We start from the raw sequence: 27,659 nt of genomic DNA, 5'->3' as shown, positions 1-27,659 counted from the left end.
ATGTGATGTAAGGAAAGAAATACTATAGAACAGGATTTACTACTCACCAGCAGATCCAGAAGGTGGAGGTTCGCCAGACTGCTGCCACACAGTAGCCTCTGCTGCCAATCGTCTGATGTACCCTTCCCCCACGCACATTAATATATTCTCAGGCTTAATATCTGTATGGATGATTTTACATTTGGTATGTAGATAATCCAAGCCCTGCAATACCTGAGTATCCAAAAAATATTATAATTAGCAAAATGTAATTGGCAAAATAAACAATGTTCAAAGAAAAAAAAAAAACAAGGTACAATTTATATGGTGTTGCGGAAGAGTATGTCTGAGTTTTCTACGCATTTATGTACTTGAGCTCTGACTTTACCAAACCCCTTCTGTCTCCTAGAGCAACCCACATCAGCACTGTAGGCTGTGGGGCAGCTTCTATAGGGAAATTCTGTCACTATACATATTTGAAGACAGCCACTGTTACAGGATCGGAGGTAATCAGATCCACTATTTTACACTCCAGAGTGCTCCTGTATTGACTTTAAGCTAGTGCATTGTTGGTTCACTTACCTTTGCCTTCGATTTCCCTTCTAGATGTTTGTCTGAATTTCTTACTTCCTGTTTCTCCTCAGTAAGCTTTCCCCCATCATCCGAGTTGTTCTGTCTGGGGCTTAGTCAGCGTGCTTGCCCCCTCCCTTGGGACAACGTTCCTGCGGGGAAACGCACAGTGTCTCCCCGCAGGATGATGATGGGGCAAGCTTACTGAGGAGAAACAGTAAATGAGAAATTCAGACAAAGAAAAAAAACATTTAGAAGGGAAATCGAAGGAAAAGGTAAGTGAACCAACAATGCACAAGCTTAAAGGAACCTATTTAGAAAATAAAAAACAAACCTTTACAATCCCTTTAAAGCTGAATGCAAAAAAACACACCCTTGAAGTCCCTGCCGCTGCCCCCCAAACACCACAAGTGTTAAATTCTCATTAAAGGGTCACTAAAGACATTTGCCTAAAATTAATGTCTGCAAGGTAGACAGACAGAATAGTGTAATGATTCTGTTAAAAACCGAGTAAATACCTAATAAATTCCTTCATCTATATCACCTCCGGCATTCTAGTTTCTGTTCTCTCATTCACTTCCTGGTTTGCGGCGCTCGTTCATGTAAGAACTACATTTCCCAGTATGAATTGCGGCACGCCCAGTAATTCACACCTCCTTGAGGTCTCTAACACGTAGAGAGCGTCCTGCCACACAGATGTAGTTCCCAGGAGGGGGTGAGCACATTACTGACCACCGCAGTAAAGGCCTCCGTCACAGTGGTCAGTAAAATCAGACAAGCAGGAAGTGAACAGAACAGAGAAGAAATAGAACTTAAAGTTAGAAAAAACCCGAACGTCGGTGCGGCTCTATACGGCGCCTGCGCACCGACGTTCGGGTTCTGTCGGCAACCTGTGACGCGCAGTATGCGCCGTTCGGAAGCCTGTTTGCGCCGTTCGGGTGAAAAATGTGATAACGAGGTATGTGCTGAGAAAAAAAAAAACAAAACACCGGCATTCTGTCGGTAGGATGGCTCGACTCAATGTGATGTCAGAAATTTTTTTGAGGGTGAACCTCCACTTTAATGATATATATACACAGTATATCTTACCTGTCGCAGTATAGACTTAACACATGGCAGTGGAAGACCTTCATAATTGGATTTAATGATCCACTTAAGCAGCTGATGTCCAAGAACCTCCAATACCATGCAGACATCTAGAGTGATTAAGGAAAAACAAACGAAAAAATCCCTATACCCGCATTTATTATAAAAACCCCAACACCAACCCTCAGCAGCTCGATAAGATTTTATATTATACTTTTTTTTATTTAATTCTGAAAAAAGATACGAACACCATTGACACCGGATATCTTGAAGTCATCAATGAGTTGTACGATCATCTCTCTTTTAGGGTCGCTTGGGTCACTGTCCCTAACCTAAAAAAAAATAAGCATCACTTACTGTTGTATCAAAAGTAGAGAGTTGGAACTGTGTAGCAAACGTCCTATATACTATACTGTCAAGTAAATATAATAGTATATTATAGGTACTTACACATTTTAGCAGCTTTATCTCATCTATGGCTGTTTCTGTGTAATGCACTGCACTTTTCACAACTTTAAGTGCTCCAAAACGCTTCCTCCTGCATTAAAAGACAAAAAAAAGTATTTATGAAGTCAAATGTTCACTAGAATTAAAGTGCTTCCTATTGTCCTTTAAAACAGCAAAATAGAGGATAAATATAGTTTTAAAGGATTAACTTTTAGAAAAAAAATAAAAAATTTACTTTTAAGTTCCTCAGCTTTAAACCCTACGTATCAGCTGTCTTAACAGCACCATCAGGTAGCTGCTTGCCTGTTTTCAATGCAAAACTGCTTTATATGGGCAAAGAAATTGTTTTCTAGAGTTTTGCTACAGAAATGTTATACACAGTGGTAACCACACCTCTCAACTTTGTGAGATGGGAACGAGGGACACCTATAAACAAAAGTAAGTGGGCATAGGACACACCCCAGTTATGCCCCCTAAAAAAAGAATTATACAAAAAAAAACAAAAAAAAAAACGATTACCGGTAGTTAAACCCACAGTTGTTTTTTTTTGTTTTTTTTTACCACTACTATTCCTTTATACTGGCTTTTGAAATTTATAAATGCAGTAAATAAAAAATCAAATGAAAAATATGAAAGATTTGATTTAAAATATACGTTATATTTTCAAAAGTATTGGGATGCAGGTATGTCTTGGTAGGTCCCTTCACTGGAACTAAGGGGCCAGGACCAACCACTGCAAAACAACCCCACAACATAATCCCCCCTCCACCAAAAGATTTGGACCAGAGCACAAAGCAAGGTCCATAAAGACATGGATGAGCGATTGGCAGGGGCTCATATTGATGAAGACAACCAGCAGTGCAGGGGGTGTCAGACTCAATTTGATCGTGGACTGCATCAGTAGTATGGCTGCCCTCAAAGGGTCGGTTGTATTTGGTGTGCACTACGTACAGAGTGCAGGGTTCAGTAGTGTGCTACGCACAGAGTTCAGGAGTGCATTATATACAGACTTCAGGACAAGGGTTGCCCTATATACAAAGTGCAGTGACGGGGGTGCCCTATGCAAAAGGTTCAGGGGTGTGCTAGGTACAGAGTGCAGGGCTCATGACTGTGTTACATACAGAATGCAGAGTTGGGGGGTGTGCTATGTTCAGAGTGCAGGGATTAGGGTGCACTATCTACAGAGTGCCGGGTTCAGGAGTGCACTACGTGCAAAGTTTGGGGGGGGTGCTATGTACAGAGTGCAGAGTTCAGGGGTGCTCTAATTACAGAGTTCAGGAGTGCATTATGTGCAGAGTTCAGGGGTGTGCTATGTATAAAGTGCAGGGTTTAGGGGTGCACTATGTACAGAGTGCAAGGTTTAGGGGTGCGCTATGTACAGAGTGCAGGGTTCAGGAGTGCATTGCGTACAGAGTGCAGACTTCAGGGGTGTGCTGGGTACAGAATGCAGGGTTTAAAGGGTGCGCAGGCCTTGTGTTTGACATGTGTATTAAACCCTAAAGCAAACATTTATTATATTGAAGCTTACCAATTCTGCATATGTTTAATATATTTTTAGGTTTTCTTTCCTGGTGATTTGGTTGGACTTTGACGTCAATTTGTTAGCATATTTAATTCTACTAGTCCATTTAACACTTCACTCCAACACCCCCCCCCCCCCCCCCAGATTAACAATGCTGTCTGTTGTGCCCTTGTACTCCTTTATCCAGAATGGAGGCACACTAATACAGGAGGTGAAACAAAACCAAAGAAAATTCCCAGCTCTACTTACCGACCAGTCTGCAACCAACCAAATTGTCCTGTCCAACAGTATGCGTTAAAAACAGGGGTTTCGTTTGCACACATTTGCAAACACATTCGTAAGCTGTAGAGCCTCTTCACGGCACCCCGGTATCGGCAGACCTAACTCTAAATTTTGAGAGCCTCCACAGTAGAAGCACGTGCATTAAAATGAATAGGCAGAGGGCAGGGGTGTTTAACTGGCCCGATCACCAGGTAGAAACAGAGAAAAAAAGCTGTAAAAAGAAAACTAATACAGCCACCACATCCAATGACTAGAAAACTGCAACATATTTATTTTGGTGGCCCTTTTGGAGGGGTGTGCATGGCGTTTTTTAATGGTCTAACTCTCCATGATACATAGCATACTTTGCATCCTAACACTAAAGATTTCACTTTTTTCTCGCCACCCCATAATAGATATACAAGAATTTGTATTTTTTATTTTTTAACTCAAGAGGACCTTGAGTCTCTCATAACAGCGACAATAGAGCCTATCAGACCATCACCCCATTTCAATCACCCAAACATTTTTAACAATGGCCACTAGGGGGTAGATCCACGTAGAATGGCACAACTTTGTGCGGGCGTAACGTATCCTATTTACGTTACGCCTCCGTAACTTTTACAGGCAAGTGCCGTATTCTCCAAAAACAGTTGCGGCGGCGTAGCGTAAATAGGCCGGCGTAAGCCCGCCCAATTCAAAATGTGAAGAGGTGGGCGTGTGTTATGGAAATCAGGCTTGACCCAACGTGATTGACGTTTTTCCCGAACGGCGCATGCGCCGTCCGTGGAATTTCCCAGTGTGCATTGCTCCAAAGTATGCTGCAAGGACGTCATTGGTTTCGACGTGAACGTAAATTACGTCCAGCCCTATTCGCGAACGACTTACGCAAAAGACGTAAAATTTTCAAATTTCGTCGCGGGAACGACGGCCATACTTAACATTGGTGCGCCGCATATACGCCTCATATAGCAGGGGTAACTTTACGCCGGGAAAAGCCTAACGTAAACCGCGTAAATGTACTGCGTCGGCCGGGCGTACGTTTGTGAATTCGCGTATCTAGCTGATTTACATATTCGACGCGTAAATCAGCGTACATGCCCCTAGTGGCCAGCATAAATATGCAGTTAAGATCCGACGGCGTAAGAGACTTACGCCTGTCGGATCGAATAGAAATCTATGCGTAACTGATTCTAAGAATCAGGCGCATAGATACGACCGGCCGGACTCAGAGATACGCTGTCGTATCTCTTTTGTGGATCTGGCCCTAGATCTACAATCTGGAGACTCGATAATTCCCTTCTTAATGACCCGGACACATTAAAATCTTCAAAGTGTCAGGGTCAGCACCGATTAACCTCCAGTAAATGTCAGAAAGTGCCTACAAGATCAAACCCCAACATGGGTCAGGGCCAACAAGAACAACACCCACGACTATACCTAAAGCGGATTTTCATACGTTATACCAGTGTGAACCCGGGCCAAGTGTCAGAAAACGTGGCTGGGATAATACTCCATAGACCAACTGCACAGTTAAGTCCCCGACTCCCCATCTGCCAGTGCTGCCAATGCATTTTTGATGATTGGAAAAAAACTTTAATGCAGACTCTGACATGGTGGTTGATGACTGCAGGTGCCATGGGGGTGCTAGCAGAATTTTTGGGGGTGCTTTAGCATACCCAAGCACCCCCCCCCCCCCCCCTCGGCGCCAAACCTGAGAATATTGGCAGTAGATTACGTTCATCTGCTTAGTAGTTTTATGATCAATAACTGGTGCAATTGTCTAAAAATGTTGTGTGGCCAGCATTTGTGTTAAATACTTTCTAACCGGCATCAAATAATGGTAATCAGTAAAATAGACACTTTTCTTCTCTCCAATTACAATTAGCCAGAATGTAATCAAAGAAGATTCTACCAAATCACATACTGTTAGTAGCAAAGTGATCACTGTTATAAATAAAGCAACCAGAATCCACTTACTGAAGGTCCCAGCAAAGCCAGACGGTGGAGAAGTGACCCCAGCCCAACTTTCGGACAACATGATATCTGCCATTGAAGAGGTCTCCTATTTTTACTGGGTAGTATCCTCCTATAAACACAAAAAAACATATGGACTAAATATAATACTCTGCATTAACAAACTTCTCGTAGTAAAGGGTCAAATTTTAAAGCTACACGCAATATGGATCACCTATTTTATATAGCTCTTTAAAAAAATCTCAGTTTTTAAACTTTACTATATTGATATCATCCACAGGATCACACCATACATTTTCTTTAACTCTGCATAGAAAGCACCCAAAAATAGAGGTTCCAGCTTCAGACCGCTCAGCGGTGTTTCCCCAAACCTTTGGTCAGGAAGCATGCTCACTTTGTAATGTCATAAGGGAGAGAACCCTATCCTGCAACTGTCTATCAATTACTGTATTTATCGGAGTATAACGCGCACCCCAAGTTCTGTAAGGTAAAAAAGAAAAAAAAAAGAAAACTTACATTTTTGCCCTGCGTCCATCAGCAGCCTTGTCCGGCGTCCGTCTGCGGCCTTGTGGGTGTCCGTCTGCGGCTTTCTTGCGCGGGGTCCGTCTCGTCCAGCATGTCTGTCTGCGGCCTCCATCCAGGTAAGCGTGTCCGGTGTTCGTTTTTCGATTTTGGCGCGAGCCGAGAGGAGTCGGATTTCCTGTGTGTTCGGCTCCTCTCGCGTTGCTGCGGGCAGAGCCGAGCGTGGCCGAGCCTAGGCGAGTGCGCAGTACACTCGGCTCGGCCAATGTCGGAGACAGCGGGGAACGGTGGGGTATCGGCGTATATCACGCACCCACGATTTCCCCCTGATTTTAAGGGAAGAAAAGTGCGCGGTATACGCCGATAAATACGGTAGCTTGGAAGAAGCTAAAACAGGAGTGGTAATCTATGGTCGGCCGTGTGTTATCACATACAACATAGGACATTGGGCTCTAATCCTGGCTGGGAGCGCACACCCATGGGTGGCTCCACAGGGCCCTACAAGGGAAAAAGCAAACCTGAAACCAGAAGGTAGAGCTGGTGCTGAAGCAGAAAGAAAAGAAAAATGCTTATTCCTCAAGAAGTAGAGTGCATTATAAGTCTTCACCTTATCAGGTGAAATTGATAAAAAAAAAAACATAATGCTCCAATAACAATTTAACTTTAGCAGTTAGATCAATATTTCATTGTTCAAGTCTGCTCATCTTATGCAGGCATTATGAGCAGGTCTACTTGTGACAGACTCACCCGGGACAGAGGCTTTTGGAGGGGACTGAATGCTAGCCTCTTGCCTTGTGATAATGTGCCCTGGCATTTGGGGGAACGGTGCTCTTTGTGAGCTGTATGCCTAGGGACACTTGAGGTGGTGTTACTTTGGATTCAGGTCCATGTCCCCCCCCCCCCCCCCCCAAGACACACAGACTCTGGGAACCCTGTATGTCATATTAGAAATAGTGACCGATTCATAATATTGGGACACTTGCTTTAATGCCGCGTACACATGTTCGGAAATTCCAACAAGAAAACCGTGGATTTTTTCTGACGGAATTTTGGCTCAAACTTGTGTTGCATACACATTGTCACACAAATCTTGTCGGATATCCGACCATCAAGAACGCGGTGACATACAACGCGTAAAATGAGTCGAAATCAATAAAGTTCAATAGGCAGTTCGGCTCTTCTGCTTGATTCTGAGCATGCATGTTTTTTTGCGCAATGGAATTGCATACAAAGCGGATTTTCCTATAGGAAATGTTTCCGTCGGAAAAATAGAGAACCTGCTCTCAATCTTTTGTTGGCGGAAATTCCGACAGCAAAAGTCAGATGGAGCATACACACAGTCGGAATTTCCGACCAAAAGATCACATCGGACGTTTCTTGTCGGAATATCCCTGAGGAGGGATACCCAGAGCTCCTGTAAGAACTTTTTTTTTTTTTAGCTGTGCATGGAGTAAGGAACTGTAAAAACCTCTGTTAGGTTTTTATTGCAGCATGTGCTCCCGCTGCAATGCATGAATATATCTATTGTTGAGTGATGGGTGCAGGAGAGAGGCGGAGGCGCTTCTGCGCCCACTAAGGACGCACCGCCACTGGTAGGGGCCTTCACAGTTGTGGCTTGGTATTCCTGTTCAAAATCCTGGTTTGGTTGCCCAAAAAAAAAAAAAGAACAGGCATTTAGGTGCCAGCAGTATTGCCTTGTAAATGCCTGACAGCCATTCTGTAGAGCTCTTTGAAAAAGGATATAAACAAAACAGAAACAAACGCTCACCTTTACAATAATCAACAGGATCTTCCTGTTCCTCATTGTCAGAGCCAAGTGGCCCTGGAGGGGGTAACACTGGTGTAGGGGGTGTAGGTGGGGGTCCTGGGGAAATAGGCACATCCTCCAAGTTTGGATCCAGGAAGCTATGAAAGAAAAAAAAGCACATTTCAATTACTGTACAAGACAATGTTTAAAAGCAAAGTTAAAAGTAAGTTGTTTTCCACTTTAAGAACAATAAAAATGATTTTGTAAATTATGGATAGAGTGGGGAAGTGTTAGAAAAAGAAAAAAAAAAAAACTATTTGCAGCCACCACATTTAAAGTGGAGTCCACACAAAAAGTGAACCTCCGCTTTTCGGAACCCTCCCCCCTCTCCGTTGTCACATTTGGCACCTTTCAGGGGGGTGTAGATATAATACAAGTATTTGCACCCACTTCCGGGCATAGACTCCCGCGGGGGTCACGCCCCTTCCCATCCCCCCCACCAATGTCTTCTGGGAAACACACAGGTCCCAGAAGACAGCGGGCACCAGTAAGGACGCGCAGTGCGACTCGCGCAGTAGGGAATCCGTAAGTGAAGCCGCACCGCTTCACTTCCTGATTCCCTCATTAGGATGGCGGCGGGGGCAGCCGAGAAATTGCTCGGCTTCGGCTGCCGACATTGCGGGCACCCTGGACAGGTAAGTGTCCATTTATTAAAAGTCAGCAGCTGCAGCATTTGTAGCTGCTGGCTTTTAATATTTTTTTTTTTTAGGTGGACCTCCACTTTAAATTGGTTGTAAACCCTCTCTGAGAACTTTCACCTACAGGTAAGCCTAGATTAAGGCTTACCTGTAGGTGCTTGCAATATCTCTTAGACCTTCACGGTTTTGGAGATATTTTTAATAAATAATGCACCGATGTCTACAGCGCATGCACGCTGTAGACAACGGCGCAGGTGCACTGAGCGTGCAGTTGCTGAATGGCATCATGCAGTACGTGTCGGTACATGCGCGGAAGTGACGTCATCGCTGCTCCGACAAGTCACAGCGCCGGAGCAGCGATACCCGGAAGGAAGAGGGTGAAAGATGGAAGCTTTGTGGAAATCTGGCACATCGCAGGCTTCGGTTTCAGGTAGGTGACACATAATGGGCTACTTAGCAATGCATAGTAGCCCAGTATGCATTACCTTTGCATGGTAACAAAGATGAAGTAAACCCATTAGGGTTTACTTCATCTTTAAGGTTGGTAAATTTCAATATATCACATTTTTATTGTTGGAATTAATACCACTTTACTGTAACCCTAGGCCATGCCAAACTAGATTTTTTTTTAACAGAGATTTCCAAAAACGACAAATCTCCTTATTTTTAATCTGCGTCAATTTCTAAACTGTCTACATCAGGGGTCTCAAACTGGCGGCCCTCCAGCTGTTGCAAAACTACAAGTCCCATCATGCCTCTGCCTGTGAGAGTCACGCTTCTAACTGTCAGCCTTGCAATGCCTCATGGGACTTGTAGTTTCGCAACAGCTGGAGGGCTACCAGTTTGAGACCCCTGAGTTACATAGCTGTTATTGTAGCCAGCTGTGACATAATCATAATCTAAAGAGATCTTCAAACACACACAAAAAAAAAAAAAACAGCAATTCGGCTACAGATCACTGCAAAAAAAAAATAAAAAAATTTAAATTCATACTGGCAGTTTAGGCTGGTGTGAATTGTTGCGACGGGAATCTTATGATGCGGTATTTCAGTACAAAATTGCCATTGAAATTTAAAAAAGAGATTTTTAATACAGCTTACCTGTAAAATCTTTTTCTTGGAGTACATCACGGGACACAGAGCGGCATTCATTACTATATGGGTTATATGGAGTACCTTCAGGTGTAGACACTGGCAATCTCAAACAGGAAATGCCCCTCCCTATATAACCCCCTCCCATAGGAGGAGTACCTCAGTTTTGTAGCAAGCAGTATGCCTCCCAAAATGGTCCTCAAAAAAGAGGGGTGGGAGCTCTGTGTCCCGTGATGTACTCCAAGAAAAAGATTTTACAGGTAAGCTGTATTAAAAATCTCTTTTTCTTTATCGTACATCACGGGACACAGAGCGGCATTCATTACTATATGGGATGTCCCAAAGCAATGCTTACAATGAGGGGAGGGAGAACATCTCCAAGACAAAAGGATTTAATTTAGAGATATACTCAAATCATAATAAATCCAACTTAGTTGAGAAAAATAATTTTAAATTTTAAATTTAACTCAAAAAAGAGGAGCCCCCGGAATCCGAGGGTCTCAAACTGCAGCCTGCAGCACTGCCTGCCCGAAGGCAGTATCAGTATTCCTTCTTACGTCCAACTTGTAGAATTTTGTAAACGTGTGGACAGAAGACCAGGTTGCCGCCTTGCAAACTTGAGCCATAGAGATCTGGTGGTGTGCTGCCCAGGAGGCGCCCATGGCTCTAGTAGAATGAGCCTTTAATGATACTGGAGGAGGCAACCCTTTCAAGCCGTAGGCCTGAGTGATTAATTGCTTAATCCACCTAGAAATGGTGGACTTTGCAGCTGCCTGCCCCTTCTTGGGCCCATCCGGTAGAATGAACAGCACATCTGTTTTCCGGATCTTCTTTGTAGCTTTAAGATAGGCCTTCATGGCCCTGACAATATCCAAGGTATGCAGCAACCCTTCCTTTCTGGAAGTAGGTTTAGGGAAGAAGGATGGTAATACCAAATCCTGGTTCAAATGAAAACTGGATATGACCTTCGGTAGGAAGGAAGGATGAGGGCGGAGAACGACCCTGTCCTTATGAAAAACAAGATATGGTTCCTTACAGGATAAGGCCGCTAGCTCCGAAACTCTTCTTGCGGAAACTATGGCAACCAAAAATACTAACTTCCTTGTCAGTAGAACCAAAGGAATTTCAGCCAACGGCTCAAACGGTTGTTTCTGTAAACTTGACAGAACAAGATTTAAATCCCACGGACAAAGCGGGGATTTAACTGGAGGTCTAATACGTAAGACCCCTTGAAGGAAGGTCTTAACCAGCGAGTGGGTGGCCAGCGGCCGCTGAAACCACACTGACAGAGCAGAAATCTGTCCTTTGATTGTGCTTAATGCCAATCCTTTATCCACTCCTAGCTGGAGAAAACTTAATACTCTATCGATGGTAAATTTGCGAGAAAAGCCATCGCTTGGACTCACACCAGCCTACATAGGCCTTCCAGACCCTGTAATAAATCACCCTAGAGACCGGTTTCCTGGCTCTGATTAGGGTAGAGACTACTTTCTGAGACAGACCTCTACCCCTGAGAATCAGGGATTCAGCTTCCAGGCCGTCAAATTTAGATGCCGTAAGGCAGGGTGGAGGATCGGACCTTGCGATAGCAGGTCTGGCCGTAGAGGAAGAGTCCAAGGGTCTCCCACTACCATCTTTAGGATGAGTGAGTACCATGCCCTTCTGGGCCATGCTGGAGCTACCAGGATGACTGGTATGTGTTCCACCCGGATCCTGCGCAGCAGGCGGGGTAGTAACTGGAGCGGGGGAAACGCATAAAGAAGTTTGAACTGATGCCAAGGGCAAACCAACGCATCGGTTCCGCAGGCCATCGGATCCCTTGAGCGGGATATGAACCTGTCTAGTTTCTTGTTGAGTCTCGATGCCATGATATCCACGTCCGGCACTCCCCATCTTTGGCAGAGTGCTTGAAAGACTTGTGGATGCAGAGACCATTCCCCCGGCCATAGAGTCTGGCGGCTTAAGAAGTTCGCCTGAAAGTTGTCCACTCCTGGAATGAATATTGCCGATATGCAGGGCACATGCGCCTCTGCCCATAGGAGAATCAAGCTCACCTCTCTCTGAGCGGCTTGACTCCTGGTTCCCCCTTGGTGATTTATGTATGCCACGGCCGTGGCATTGTCTGATTGAATTCTCACCGGGAACCCCTGCAATTTTGACGTCCAAGCCCTGAGGGCTAGTCGAGCAGCTCTGAGCTCCAAGATGTTGATGGGCAACTGCTTCTCTGGCTTTGCCCAAGTACCTTGGCGAGTGCAACCATCCAAAATTGCTCCCCAGCCCGTCAGGCTGGCGTCTGTGGTCACTATCTTCCAAGCCACTGGGCTGAAAGACTTCCCCTTCAGTAGATTCTGAGGGTCTAACCACCAACACAGACTTTGTCGGACTCTTGATAAGAGCGGCAACGGGATATCCAAGGCCTGTGGCCTTCTGCTCCATGCTGACAGGATGGCTGCCTGTAGGATGCGAGTGTGGCTCTGGGCATATGGTACCGCCTCGAACGTGGCCACCATCTTGCCTAGTAACCTCATACATAGGCGAATAGTCGGTTCTTTCTTGCTTAGAACCAGTAGGATTAATTCCTTGATGGCTTTTACCTTCCTCAGAGGTAGGAACACTCCTTGTTGTTCTGTGTCTAATCTCATGCCGAGATATTCCAACTGCCTTGTGGGCTGGAAAGCTGACTTTTCTCGATTTAGGACCCAGCCGAACCTCTCGAGGTATTGGACCGTGAGGGCCACTGCTCGCTCCAAGCCGGGAGACGAGTGGTCTATGACTAGGAGGTCGTCCAGGTATGCTAGGATCGTGACCCCTTGGATCCTTAGCTTGGCTAGGATCGGAGCTAGGACCTTCGTGAACACCCGGGGGGCCGTAGCCAACCCGAAGGGAAGCGCCACGAATTGGAAGTGACGCGAAGCCACCATGAAGCGTAGATATCTTTGATGTGGCTGATAAATTGGAACATGAAGGTAGGCATCCTTTATGTCTATGGACGCCATGAAGTCGTCCTTCTGGAGTGTGGCAGCTGCTGACCGCACGGATTCCATCCGAAATGAGCGGATCTTTAGATATGCATTTACCATCTTTAGGTCCAAAATTGGCCTGACATCTCCATTGGGGATGATGAATAGGTTGGAGTAGAAACCCAGCCCCTGTTCCAGGACTGGCCGGAATCCGAGGCGGATCGTTTGGAATCCTCGACTCCTGGAAATGAGGAGGAGGAAACCTTAGGAAATCTAATTTGTAGCCTGTGGCCACGGAAGACCGTACCCACTCGTCGGGAATGCTGGCTTCCCAAATCTCTGAAAAGAGTCGCAGCCTTCCCCCCACCTTCGTGGGTGGGGGCGCCCCTTCATAAGGTTGGCTTGGGGGCTGGTTTTGCTGGTTTGCGAAACCACTGCCTTTTGCCTCTAACAGCCTGTCCTTGTGATTTGCTGTTGAAGCCGAAGTTTGCTTTTGCAGGAGGCCGTCGATACTGCTTGGCATTAGAGGGCCCCTGCCCAGGGGAATACTGTCGTTTAAACGCAGGCCCCTGAACCTTCTTCTTAGTTGGCAAGAGAGTACTCTTGCCGTTTGAAATGGTCTGAATGTATTTATCTAGGTCTTCTCCGAAGAGTCGTCCTCCATGGAAGGGGAACCCTACCAGGAGCTTCTTGCATGGGGGCTCAGCCTCCCAGCTTTTTAACCATAAGAGTCTTCTCATATGGATAAGGGATAACGATAAACGTGACGCTTGCTGGATAGAATCCTTGATTGCGTCTACCGTAAAACATATGGCCTTAGGGACATCCGAAAATTCTTCTGCCTGCTGGGCAGGAATAAGTTTAAGCATCTGCTTAAATTGATCCGATAATGCTTGAGCGACCCCAATCGCAGCCACAGCTGGCTGTACTACTGCCCCTGCAGTAGTGAAGGAGTTCTTAAGTAGTGCTTCCAAGCGCTTATCAACTGGATCCTTGAACACCTGTATGTTTTCTACAGGGCATGTTAACGATTTGTTAACACATGAGATGGCTGCGTCCACTGCAGGAGTAGCCCATCTTTTGGAAAAATTTTCTTCCATAGGATATAGGACAGAGAACTTCTTAGGTGGTAAGAAGATCTTATCTGGCTTGTTCCAATCTTGGAACAAAACTCCCTCTAATAGAGGATGGATCGGAAACACAGCATTGCTTTGAGGCGCCCTCAGTGAGCCCAAAGCTGAAACCGTAGATACCTGGAGATCTGGTACTGGCAAGTTGAATGCCCTATGGACCAAGTCCGACAATCCTTGAATCCACCAGCTCTCCCTCAGGGAGACTGCCCCAGACTCCTCTGTATCCGGATCTTCGATCCCTGAACCTACTTGGTCCTTGTCCAAGAGGTCGTCCAATTCCCCTGAGGAAAGGACCTCCTCTTCTGAGGGTCCGCGCTCGGGCGACGGAGATCTATTCCGCTTACTGCCCCGCATAGCTGCGGCTATCATTTTACCCATGCTTTTCTGCATCTCTTTTAAAGAGGTGAGTAATACCTCCTCCGTGACCATCTTAGGGTTGGACTGACCCGCGTCAGCTCCAGCCCCAGATCCCGATGGCCCCAAGGCTCCCTGTGGGGAAAGCAGCGGCATAGCATTGTCCGAGACCTCAGACTCTCTGGGGGAATCCCCACCTCTTGTACCCTTGTTTTTTGATGCCATGGTACAATACCGAGGTACACCTGCTACTTATTGGTACCTGGGACTTATAAATAGTTAAATGCCCAAACACCTGTTTGGGGGATAAAAAATGCTTCCTCTCCCCTAGATGACACTTTTTTTTTTTTTTTTTTTTTTTTTCAAATCTAGGAAAGAAAAAACATTCTGTCCCCCTGAGTAGTATTGCAAGAAAAACTATGAGATGGAAAAGAAACAGCCTATTTCTAGGCTTGAAAACAGTCTTTCTGAAGACTGCAATATTCTTTCTGGCCACTGTGTGTCCTCGGCGCCCCGTGCTTGCCGTTCTGGTCTTTCCTCCTCAGTTCCAAAGTATTGAATGAGCTATATGGAACAAACAAGGAAGGGCCGCCCCTTCCTTAAGCCACTGACCCGCCCTTCCCCCCCAGCAATCTCAAACAGGAAATGCCCCTCCCGACAGGGGGGGGGTGGGGTTGGGAGGAAGGGACCTCTCTGCTCCAGAGGTCGGCGTTTTGCCTGCTTTGCAGGCCGTGAGGAGGAAGACTGAATGGAGCATCGCCTGGAGGCTTGCAGGTAAGCACAGCTCTCTGACACACACATATACTTTTATATCACACAGGCCCCACTCAATGCTTTTCCAACACTACAAGGGAGGTCACATCTTATGGGGAATAATACATATAGAGCCATCCTATCTTTATGATATGTGACTAGTTTGCCAGATGCAGTGCATAACTTTAGGCATGTCCCCTGTGACCCCCCAGAAAAAACCTGCTAAGAACCAAGTTCCGCAAGTTTTCCCCTCACTTACCTGCTCCATGCCGCAGGACTTTGCCAAGCAAGAGGCCCAATCTTCCCCCATCTCGGTGGGGATGTCTAGACCTTCAGGCCCTGGGTTCCTATGAAGGATCCACTGTCCTGGGCCCATATAGCACTCTGGCAACAGAAACATTAGGCACCCAAAGGTTTCTAAGTTCTGGGCCCAGGGTCCAGCTCTCTAAAAAGAAAAGCATTATGGGCTATACCCCAAGGGTTTGGGGTCCGGTTACTGACCACTTTAGCGCTGAGGCTTTTTTGGACAGAACCGGTTAGCTCACCTAATCCCAAGGATGTGGAGGCAAGCTAAACCATGACTAACACCTAAGACACTGGCGGAAAAACTGAGGTACTCCTCCTATGGGAGGGGGTTATATAGGGAGGGGCATTTCCTGTTTGAGATTGCCAGTGTCTACACCTGAAGGTACTCCATATAACCCATATAGTAATGAATGCCGCTCTGTGTCCCGTGATGTACGATAAAGAAAATAAATACATTCAGGATCACTGCTGCTCTACAGACTTTGCTCTACCACCCTCTAAAAGTATCATTAAAGGTTCAATGAAACCTGTGCTTCTATCAACATCAGAATGGGTTAAAAAAAGTTAGGTAATAGATGTCTGTTTTTAGCTATTAGACACTGAATGCCGGGGATCTGTGTCACTGCTTTAGTAAAATGACAGTTGGCACCTGATCATGTTTGCTGTGCGTAATATTTCCATTTCTGTTTATCATACGGAGTCTGGGAGATAATTTACAAGAGTTGGGCCACCTCTTTTTCCAGCTGAACTTATTTGTCAGCAACAGGATCTTTATACTATACTGTATATACAGTAATATATATACACACACCCTTGAAATTTTTCACATTTTGTCATGTTACAACCAAAAGCTTAAATGTAATTTATTGAGATTTTATGTGATAGACTGTATTGAATTGTATTGTAACTGTACTGTCTTCCCTGTTGTTGTAAAGCGATGCGCAAACTGTTGGCGCTATATAAATCCTGTAATATAATAGACCAACACAAGGGAGCAAATAATTGTAAAGTGGAAGGAAAATGATAAATGTTTTTTTTGGGAGGAATTCTGCCCCATCATTGGGAGAAAAATTCTGCCCCATCATTGGGAGAAAAATTCTGCCCCATCATTGGGAGAAATTCTGCCCCATCATTGGTGTCATTGGGAGGAATTCTGCCCTATCATTAAGAGGAATTCTGCCCCGTCATTGGGAGGAATTCTGCCCCGTCATTGGGAGGAATTCTGCCCCATCTGCCCACGTCATTGGGAGGAATTCTGCCCCATAATTGGGAGGATTTCTGCCCAATCACTGGGAGGAATTCTGCCCCATCACTGGGAGGAATTCTGCCCCATCACTGGGAGGAATTCTGCCCCATCACTGGGAGGAATTCTGCCCCATCACTGGGAGGAATTCTGCCCCATCACTGGGAGGAATTCTGCCCCGTCACTGGGAGGAATTCTGCCCCATCACTGGGAGGAATTCTGCCCCATCACTGGGAGGAATTCTGCCCCATCACTGGGAGGAATTCTGCCCCATCACTGGGAGGAATTCTGCCCCATCACTGGGAGGAATTCTGCCCCATCACTGGGAGGAATTCTGCCCCATCACTGGGAGGAATTCTGCCCCATCATTGGGAGGAATTCTGCCCCATCATTGGGAGAAATTCTGCCCCATCACTGGGAGGAATTCTGCCCCATCACTGGGAGGAATTCTGCCCCATCACTGGCAGGAATTCTGCCCCATCACTGGGAGGAATTCTGCCCCATCATTGGGAGGAATTCTGCCCCATCATTGGGAGAAATTCTGCCCCATCATTGATGTAGATAAGAGGTGTATGCACAGATAGCACATGGATTAACAAGGTGTGGTTGAGGAAGATAACTACATCAAACACATACAGTAAAACCTTGGATTGCGAGCATAATTCGTTCTGGAAACATGCTTGTAATCCAAAGCACTTGTATATCAAAGCGAATTTCCCCATAAGAAATAATGGAAATTCAAATGATTCGTTCCACAACCATTTATTCATAAGTCCTTCATTTTATAGTCCATATAAAAAGATTATAGCAATGTGATAGGTTGTGTAACCATAAAATGTCCATTCACAAATGGAAGCCTCCACAAGGGGATTAGAAGAAAAATCCAGCAGGAGCTACAGAGTATAAAAGAGAAGAGAGGCGCCTCTAAGTGTAGCAATATGTTGCTAAATGTTGTACCTTCATTAAATGTAATCATATTGCTACACTTAGAGGCGCCCCTCTTCTCTTTTATACTCAGTTGTGACATGACGCTACTCTTATATCAAGATATCGCTTGTATATCAAGTCAAAATGTATTAAAACATTTTGCTTGTCTTGCAAAACGCTCTCAAACCAAGTTACTCTCAAACAAAGGTTTTACCGTATATAGTAAAAAGAGAATAGAGGTTACAAGAGAAAGACAGATAAAAAGACTATCTTGTGGGATATTTACCAGCTGCAGTACCCTTCCCCCCCTGCCCAAAAAAGGTAGTCATACAACAAAAAGGCTACAAAAAAGAAGAAGTAAATAAACACCGTCCATGATTATGGTGAAGTTCACGTGCCCCTAAACTTCATTCACCATGTCTTCTACTCACAATCATGTGTTCTCCTACTGTGACCTTCTGTGTCCATGCTTAGAAAAAGAGAGAGAGAGAAAAAAAAAAAAGAGAAAACCCCCCACCTGCTAACAGGGGTTTTATCAAGTCCCCTTCCACCAAAACATCAATACGAGGCCACTAATGGCTATAGTGTCCATTCATTTTATTAGTTAAAATAAAGTGTTTATACAACGTGATTGTATGTATGCGGCCCTTGTGGCCTAATTCTGTGAATTAAATCTATTACTTCCATTCTTCCTGGGCTTAAAAAGCATCCTGACTGCAATAAAACACTTATGCCGCGTACACACGATCATTTTTCGGCATGAAAAAAACTATGTTTTTCGGCATGTAGAAAAAACAAATGTAGAAATTGTCGGAATGTCCGATGGTTGGGTGGTACAACAAATGACATTGGGTCAGAGGAAAGGAGGTCTAGATAAGAAACTACTAAAAACAGAAGCCAAGTGGATCTCTCAGTTAGGATCACGTGCCCCACAGGGAATAAATGAAGGATTTACCTACCAACCCTTTGAATAGAATAGTTCTTGATTGCCTCTGCAAATTATCTATGTAGTGATTTGGTAATAAATGTGTGTAAACCTTTAATGGTGACTCATAGGAATTATTTCTACAATAGAGACATTTACAAGGGGATATAAGTAGTACCAATAATAAATGAGTAATGCTGTGTACACACGATCATTTTTCGGCATGAAAAAAAAACGACGTTTTTCGTCATGTAGAAAAAACAAAGTTTTTCCAACTTCATCATTAACCACTTAAGACCCGGGCCTTTAGGCAGCTAAAGTACCTGGCCAGTTTTTGCGATTCGGCACTGTGTCGCTTTAACTGACAATTGCGTGGTGGTGCGACGTGGCTCTAAAACAAAATTGGAGTCCTTTTTTTTCCACAAATAGAGCTTTCTTTTGGTGGTATTTGATCACCTCTGCGGTTTTTATTTTTTGCGCTATAAACAAAAATATAGCGCAAATTTTGAAAAAAATTCAATATTTTTTACTTTTTGCTATAATAAATATCCCACAAAAATATATAAAAAAAAAGTTTTTTTTCCTCAGTTTAGGCCGATATGTATTCTTCTACCTATTTTTGGTAAAAAAAAATATCGCAATAAGCGTTTATCGATTGGTTTGCGCAAAATTTATAGTGTTTACAAAATAGGGGATAGTTTTATTGCATTTTTATAATTTTTTATACTACTAATGGCGGCGATCAGCGATTTTTTTCGTGACTGCAACATTATGGCGGACACATCAGACAATTTTGATACCATTGTCATTTTCACAGCAAAAAATGCATTAAAAATGTACTGTGAAAATGACAATTGCAGTTTGGGAGTTAACCACAAGGGGGCGCTGAAGGGGTTATGTATGACCTCATCTGTGTTTCTAACTGTAGGGGGGTGTGGCTGTAGGTGTGACGTCATTGATTGTGGTTCCCTATATTAGGGAACACACGATCGATGACGGCACCACAGTGAAGAACGGGGAAGCTGTGTTTACAAACAGCTCTCCCCGTTCTTCAGCTCCGGGGACCAATCGCGGGACTCCATCGGCGATCGGGTCGGCGGGTCCCGCGGCCACGGAGCTTCGGACCGGGTCGCGGGCGCGCACCCACAACCCACGGCTGGGCACTTAACAATCACGTACAGGTACGTGATTGTACCCAGCCGTGCCATTCTGCCGACGTATATCGGCGTTAGGCGGTCCTTAAGTGGTTAAAATAAAGTTTTTATCTAACGTGATTGTATGTATGTGGCCCTCGTGGCCTAATTCTGTGAATTAAATCTATTACTTCCATTCTTCCTGGGTTTTAAAAAGCATCCTGACTGCAATTAAACACTTATGCAGCGTACACATGATCATTTTTCGGCAACTTTGTCATTAAAACGACGTTGCCCACACACCATCGTTTTAAAAAAATGCTCTAGCAAAGCGCGGTGACGTACGACACGTACGACGGCACTATAAAGGGGAAGTTCCATACGGATGGCGCCACCCTTGGGACTGCTTTAGCCGATTCCTTGTTAGTAAAAGACGATTTGCTCTTTTCTGTCTGTTACAGGGTGATGAATGTGCTTACTCCATTACGAATGCTAGTTTTACCAGAACGAGCGCTCCCGTCTCATAACTTGCTTCTGAGCATGCGCGGGTTTTTAACGTCGTTTTAGCCCACACACGATCATTTTTTACAACCCGAAAAACGACATTGTTTAAAACGTCGTTAAAAGATGCAGCATGTTCGAGAATTTTTTTGTTTTCGTTTTTCAGAACCCGAAAAATAATGTGAAGCCCACACACGATCATTTTTTAAAAACGACGTTTTTTTCATGCCGAAAAATGATCGCGGGTACGCAGTATGACTCCTGGCCTCTGATAACTAGGAGATAGAAGAACTATTTAAAAAAAAAAAAATACCCACCAACCAAAATACCATATCTAAATGTGATAGTGCACCCAAACTCACCAAGAAAAATACCCTACATGTTTCACTCTGAAAAAGAGCTTTGTCGGGGGTGTATAAAATAAAATATGTGCTCAAAATGAAAAGTGCTGTAACCACCACATGGCAAATGGCGACTCTGCTCGTCTACAGCTTCTATTTATAGATACTTCTTAACAGTGCCATCTAGTGGATTTTAAATAGAAAGTTTTTGCCTTGAGATGGGGAAAGAAATCCCTCACTCTCACCATTTTCAACCTAATGCCACTTACAGACGATCGGACATTCCGACAACAAAACCGTGGATTTTTTTCCGAAGGATGTTGGTTTAAACTTGTCTTGCATACACACGGTCACACAAATGTTCTCGGAAATTCCGAACGCCAAGAACGCGGTCACGTACAATACATACAATGGCACTATTAAAGGGGAGTTCAGTACCAGTCGTGTTAGTAGAAGTTTGGTGAGAGACGATTTGGGCTTTTCAGTCTCGTGCTTTTCAGTCCGTTACAGCGTGACGAATGTGCTATCTCCATTACAAACGCTAGTTTTACCAGACCGATCGCTTCCGTCTCGTACTTGATTCAGAGTATGCGTGGAATTTTGTGTGTCGGAATTGTCTACACATGCTTGGAATTTACGAGAACGGATTTTGTTGTTGGAAAATTTGAGTTCACAAATTTTTGTTGCCAGAAGTTCAGACAGAAAATGGAACACGATCGGAATTTCTGACCAAAAGCTCCCATCGATCATTTGTTGTCAGAAATTCAGAGCGTGTGTACACAGCATTACTCATTTATTATTGGTACTACTTATATCACCTTGTAAATGTCTCTATTGTAGAAATAATTCCTATGAGTCACCATTAAAGGTTTACACACATTTATTACCAAATCACTACATAGATAATTTGCAGAGGCAATCAAGAACTATTCTATTCAAAAGGTTGGTAGGTAAATCCTTCATTTATTCCCTGTGGGGCACGTGATCCTAACTGAGAGATCCATTTGGCTTCTGTTTTTAGTAGTTTCTTATCTAGACCTCCTTTCCTCTGACCCAATGTCATTTGTTGTACCACCCAAAAGGACAGGCTATAAGCTTTTCCATTGTGTTTTTGTACTATAATGCCATGTACACACAATCGGAATTTCCATTGGGATAAACTTAGACGGATTTTTCAGATGGAATTCTACTCAAGCTGTCTCGCATACACACAGTCACACCAAATTCCGACCGTCCAAAAAGCAGTGACGTACAACACTATGACGACCTGAGAAAAATGAAGTTCAATGCTTCTGAGCATGCATCGACTTGATTCTGAGCATGCGTGGGTTTTTTCTCCGTCAGAGTTCCACACAGACAAACAGAAAAAAGGAAAACGTTCTCATTCTAAGTCCGTCGGAATTTCCGATGGAGAAACTCCAAAGGGGCACACACACGGTCGGAATATCCGATGAAAAAATTCCGTCTGACTTTTTACATCGGAAATTCCGATCGTGTGTACAAGGCATATGTCTTGCTATTGGTCTGTCCTTTTTTAATACCACTTCATTCATGTGTTCCAGAACCCTTCGTCTCAGAATGTGCGACTTGTATACCTCCATGTCTTCTTGGAACACTATGGTTTGCTCCCACCATCCTAAAATATCATTGGTGTAGGTGGGAGAACATGCAGTTCCCATAGCTGAACCCCTCTTTTGTTGGTATATTTTACCATTAAAACAGAAAAAAAATGATGTTCCAACACAATCTGGAGTAACTTCAGTATAAATTGTGTATGTTGTTGGAATGCAATACCTCTAGTGCTTAAGAAGTATTTGCACGCCTCAAGTCCCAATTGTGATTGATGTTACTATACAGTGCCTCAACATCTAGGCTTGCCAGTAGTATATCTTCAATGTCACTCCTTCTAATTTGTTGACAAAATCTCGAATGTGCTCAAAATATGACGATAAGCCATATACATATGGGAGCATGACAAAATCTACTGTACATCTGCTAGCTTTTTCAGTTAAGTTGTTATTTCCAGAGACAATTGGACGTCCTGGGGGTGAGGGGTAGATATCAGAGGGTGGTAATCCATCATGTATTCAAATTCCTCTTGATAGGACACCCCTTTCTTTTCCTTTACTAAGGATAAATTTCAATTCATGTAAATACTTTGAGGTGGGATCTCATAATTTTCCTCATTACTGAGATTATTATAAACACAAAAATGGAACTTCCGCTATTCAGAACCCTCCCCCCTCTGTTGTCACATTTGGCACCTTTCAGGGGGGAGGAGGGAGCAGATACCTGTGTAATCCAGGTATTGGCTCCCACTTCCAGGCATAGGTCGCCGCGGCGACCTACGCCACGTCCGGGCCTACTCCATCCCCCCCGCTGTCTTCTGGGAGACGCACAGGCCCCAGAAGACAGCAGGGACCAGTGGGATCGCGGAGCGCGACTCGCGCATGCACAGTAAAGAACCAGGAAGCGAAGCCGAAGGCTTTCCTTACCGGAGATGGCGGAGTCTCCACCCGAGGAACAGATGAGCTTCAGGTGCCGACATCGCGGGTGCCCAGGATAGGTGAGTGTCCATATATTAAAAGTCAGCAGCTGCAGTGTTTGTAGCTGCTGGCTTTTAATATTTTTTTTTTCCCGGCGGAACTCCACTTTAAATAAAAAGGTTTGTCCGTGAGGACAATATTCCCACCCTTATCTGCTATTTTTCACAGAGCTGTGAGAACCGAGCGATTAGCGGTTTTCGATTGCTTGGTTCTCAGTGTTAGAGGTGCTGCATCTAGGTAAGAATGATTCTTAAAAAAAAAACATACATCTCTTTAATGCAGTAGAAACATAGTATGTCTCTTCTGTATAAAAAAAAGCCTGCCTTTTTTCTTAGGGCCCTTTCACACGGGGCGGATCAGTAATGATCCGCCTCCGTGTGTCCGTCAGCTCAGCGGGGATCGCTCCGTATATCCCCGCTGAGCCGGCGGCTGACAGGGCGGTCCCCGCACACTGTGTAGGGACCGCCCTGTCTTTTCTCCGCTCTACCCAATGGGGGATCGGATGAACACGGACCGTGTGTCCATGTTCATCCGATCCGATGACGGAAGAAAAAAAAATAGGGTTTTCTTCCGTCCGCAAAATCGGATCTTTGCAGAGGCGGGTGATTACGGGTGTCAGCGGATGTTTATCCACTGACACCCGCAATCACATAGGGACCAATGTTTGTCCCGTTTTCATCCGCGGATGGATGAAAAAGCGGACATACGGTCCGCACATGTGAAAGGGGCCTTAGGTGCAACACATCAAAACTTAGCAAGCCGAGACAGAAGAGTGTATCCAGAGTCTACAGGGTCACTCACTATCACTCACCAGCCTCTATACTAAGGTGACCAGATTTTTCAAATGAAATCTGGGGACGTATTTTTTTTTACTAGTAATGGTGGCAATCAGTGACTCTCTGCCCATCGCCGCCGCCGCCAGCCTCACAGCCAGTCAAGTCTTACTCTCCGGGCCCCGGCTACTACTGGGTGGGGAGCGGAGGAAGATCACTCCGCCAGGGAAGACAAGCTTCACTCTTCACTGGATTGGTCCGCCGCCTCATCTTTCCAGCCTCAGCTCCCCGGGGGGTCGGTCACTCATCCGCCCCGAGGCATCGCTTATTCTCAATACTAGTAATAGCTCTTTAATTCAACCTTTTAATCTACCTCCAGGTAAGAGTGACAGGATTACAGTTATTGTTCCCTCTCTTCCTGTTTTAATTAATTACCATTAATTAAATTATTTTACATTATAGGTGTCCCCAACTAACTCCTGATGAGTGGATATCACTCCATGAAACGCGTAGAGCCTTTTATTTATGTTTTACTACAGCAATCATGTGGTCCTCATGGGTGTTAAACAATTGGTTGAATTATCAATTTACTGTACTATGCTACCTCTTCATACATTCTTGGGTAACCTGCTGACATTCATGTTACCATATGCTACATTGTTTATTATATTTTCAATTGTATGATTTCCTCATTGTGATTTACCAATCATGTGTGTATCTTATGTTGTACTGAATTATTGATGTAACAGAAATGTCATTATATGCATTTGGTTCCCGTATGCTATGAATAAAACAACTTATTTATTATATATTGATTGTTTCTTCCGATCCCAGTGTTGTGTTTCATGCAAAGTCCCGCTGCCCCTCTGTCCCCAGTTTGTCCCTTATTGCTCAAGGAGATAAGCAGGTAGGCGGCTGGCCGGGACTTGAGCCAAGGCAGAAGAATATGCGAGCGGAGCTGAATGGGCATGCACCCGAAAATGAAAAAATAAACATAAAAATGAAAAAATACAAAAACAAAAATGAAAAAATACAACCAGCACATAATCATCAGAAGGGGCACAGATAATGGAAAAAATACAATAGCTAGTAAGTAGTAAGCTAATAGGAGCGGCGGAGCGGGGGGGATGGTGTAATTTAGATTTTTTTTTTTTATTCTGCACTGACTGTATTTGAAATTGCCCCAGCCCCTGTTTAAATCCAACCCAGGGACAAAGCCGGGGACAGACTTGGTCCAGGGACAGTGTCCTCAATCCTGGGACTGTCCCCGGGGATGTCTGGTCACCCTACTCTATACTGAGTACATACAAGCAGAGTACAGCACTGGCAAAAAAAAACAATAGCAGCCTCCTAGATGACATTATCTATCCTATACAGCAGCATTCTTTATATAATTATAGTCTTGTCAATTTTAGAACACGGTCCTTTGTACAATGTGGACCCATATATACAGATAAACGTTACAGTATTGAGACTACAACGTGCTTCTTGGCCCCAGGCTCTGAATGGGTCTGTGATGATTTCACAGCTCACAGATAGATTGGAAGCACTGTCAGGGTTATAAATACACAGCAGCTGCCAGGCTGTGGGGGTTGGGATCAAGTGTAAGAGTTGCACTGTGTAGATCCAGACCATCAGCAACCACTTCACAGACACTAGCTGGAGGAACACGTGCAGTCATGAATCCAAAGTGAAACAGGGCAGTATAACGATCAAGGCTGACTCAGATTACAGCCTTTAAATAAGAACTATTTACGCCAGTGTACTGCAGTAACATGCGCTGGTGCGATGTGGTGCCATTCATTCTGAATACCCCCCTCCAATGCACTTTACCAGTGTACCTGTGTTGCAAGCACCACAATGCCCAGTAAAGCACGACTGGGTGCTGCACTGCCAACAATTCTGCAGAAACAGAAGTTTTGTCATGGTGTTAGGTTTACACACAACACACATTAACGTGTGATATATCGCAGTGCAGCATAATGTGCTTATGTAAATGGGACCTCAACCCCTTCGTACCTAAGGTCCCTTTCACACGGGATGGATCCGTCCGAGCAGGGCCGTTTGAAGGAATTTGGGGGCCCCAAGCAAAATGGACATGGAGGCCCCAAGCAAAATGGACATGGAGGCCCCACCAACCCCCCCCCCCCCACACGCACACAAAGCCTCCCCATGTTCTTTTTACTCCCCCCTCCCTCCCTATGTTCTTTTTACGCCCCCTACCGGGTCCATACCGTGTGGCAGGAGATTCAGTTTCCTGTTCCCGGCCGGACTGAAAGGAAGTGAGCACTCAGTGTGCACTTCCTGTCAGTCCGGCCAGGAACAGGAAACTGAATTCCAGCCAGAGTCCAGACTGACAGGAGGAAGGAAGAGGAGTTTGGCCACGCTACAGAGAAGGGGAAGTGACAACTCAAGGCAGCAGTGCTGCAGGCTCTCTATAGAGTGCTCAGGCGGCTGCAGCATATTGGGAGCGCGGCAGGGGCCCTTTTTGGGGCCCCATTCCAGCTCGGGGCCCCAAGCAATTGCTTGGTTTGCCTGCCTTGTAGCGACAGGCCTGCGTCCGAGCGGAATCCGCCTGCTCAGCGGGGGATCTCTCCGCTGATGCCCGCTGAGCAGGCGGATGACAGGCCCTCTCTGCTCCGCTATGCAGAGCAGACAAGGACAGAACCCGCTCTCCTCTATTGGGCAGTCGGATGGAAACAGACTGCATGTCTCTGAGCCGTTCGGAAATACTCAGAAACACTTGGAAATACCCCATTCCCGAGTGTTTCTGAGCCTCTGCAGCTGAGCGGTCTCCGAGTATTCCCGAGTCTCTCCGGCGCCCCCCACCTCTGGCCACAAGTGGTATTGCATGCATAGAAGTCAATGTGGAATGAACTATCTTTGTTTCCATTGACTTCTATGGGAAAACTTTCTTTGATATGCGAGTGCTATGGATTATGAGCATTGTCCTGGAACGGATTATGCTCGTAATCCGAGGGTCCACTGTACCTGTTTATATTTAGCCCTCTTTTGTAGGTTGTTCTAAAAACACACAGATCAACATTTTTTCCCCCCCAGCTCTAGCAGCGGGGAGTGGGGATCTGAAGTCTTACAGCGCAGACCACAGTGAGGGGAACTCTGAGCCCTGACTAGAGGGAAGGGACACAAATGCTCTCCTCACAGAACACAAATAAGAAGCAAAACTGAGGATAGGCTGTATGCTGGAGCTCTCCTCCCCTGTCACCTTTTTATCTATTGGCATCAGGAAAACCTGTCTAAAGAAACTTATGCTGATAACAGAGGAACGAGGCAACAGAGAGAAAGCACACTCAGTGCTTTGGATACAGTGGATATAAAAAAGCATCACCCCCATTTAAAATAATAACCTTCTGTTTTTCTGCAGCCTGAAATTAAGACAGACACTGTTTTTTTGTTTTATCCAGCTGTATTTACTCAGTGCAACTTAGAACATCCAAGTGAAAGATATAACACAACATGTCAATTTTTTTTTTTAAACATTCAACAGAATCACTGAGTTGGAAAAAGGATCACCCCCTTTTGTCAGTATTTTGTTGAACCACCTTTTGCTTTAATTACAGCCTTTAGTCTGTTGGGATTTGTCTCTTTTAACTTTGCACATATAGGCCCGGATTCTCGTACGAGTTACGCCGGCATATCTCCAGATACGAGTCGTCGTATCTTGGCGCCTGATTCAAAGAATCAGATACGCCAACATTTCACTAAGATACGACCAGCGTAAGTCTTACGCCGTCGTACCTTAACTACATATTTACGCTGGCCGCTAGGGGCGTGTACGCTGATTTACGGCTAGAGATATGTAAATCAGCTAGATACGCCAATTCACGAACGTACGCCCGGCCG

The 27,659-nt window shown here is 44.9% G+C and overlaps 1 protein-coding gene across 1 annotated transcript in view; it reads right to left on the bottom strand.

Annotated features, from left to right (window-relative positions):
* Positions 1 to 27,659, bottom strand: part of SRPK3 (SRSF protein kinase 3) — a 76,865-nt gene that overhangs the window by 38,254 nt on the left and 10,952 nt on the right. Inside the window, exons 3-8 of the mRNA XM_040323028.1 lie at positions 8,133 to 8,269; positions 5,846 to 5,954; positions 2,086 to 2,173; positions 1,880 to 1,967; positions 1,639 to 1,745; positions 48 to 213 (exon numbers count right to left, since the gene is read on the bottom strand). Of these exons, the coding sequence (XP_040178962.1) occupies positions 48 to 213; positions 1,639 to 1,745; positions 1,880 to 1,967; positions 2,086 to 2,173; positions 5,846 to 5,954; positions 8,133 to 8,269 (695 nt within the window). The remainder of the gene's footprint in view (positions 1 to 47; positions 214 to 1,638; positions 1,746 to 1,879; positions 1,968 to 2,085; positions 2,174 to 5,845; positions 5,955 to 8,132; positions 8,270 to 27,659) is intronic.

Source organism: Rana temporaria, chromosome 9, assembly GCF_905171775.1.
Source record: "Rana temporaria chromosome 9, aRanTem1.1, whole genome shotgun sequence".
NCBI lineage: Eukaryota > Metazoa > Chordata > Amphibia > Anura > Ranidae > Rana > Rana temporaria.
Note: the sequence above shows the minus strand (reverse complement) of the source record. Positions and strands in the feature narration are given on the sequence as shown.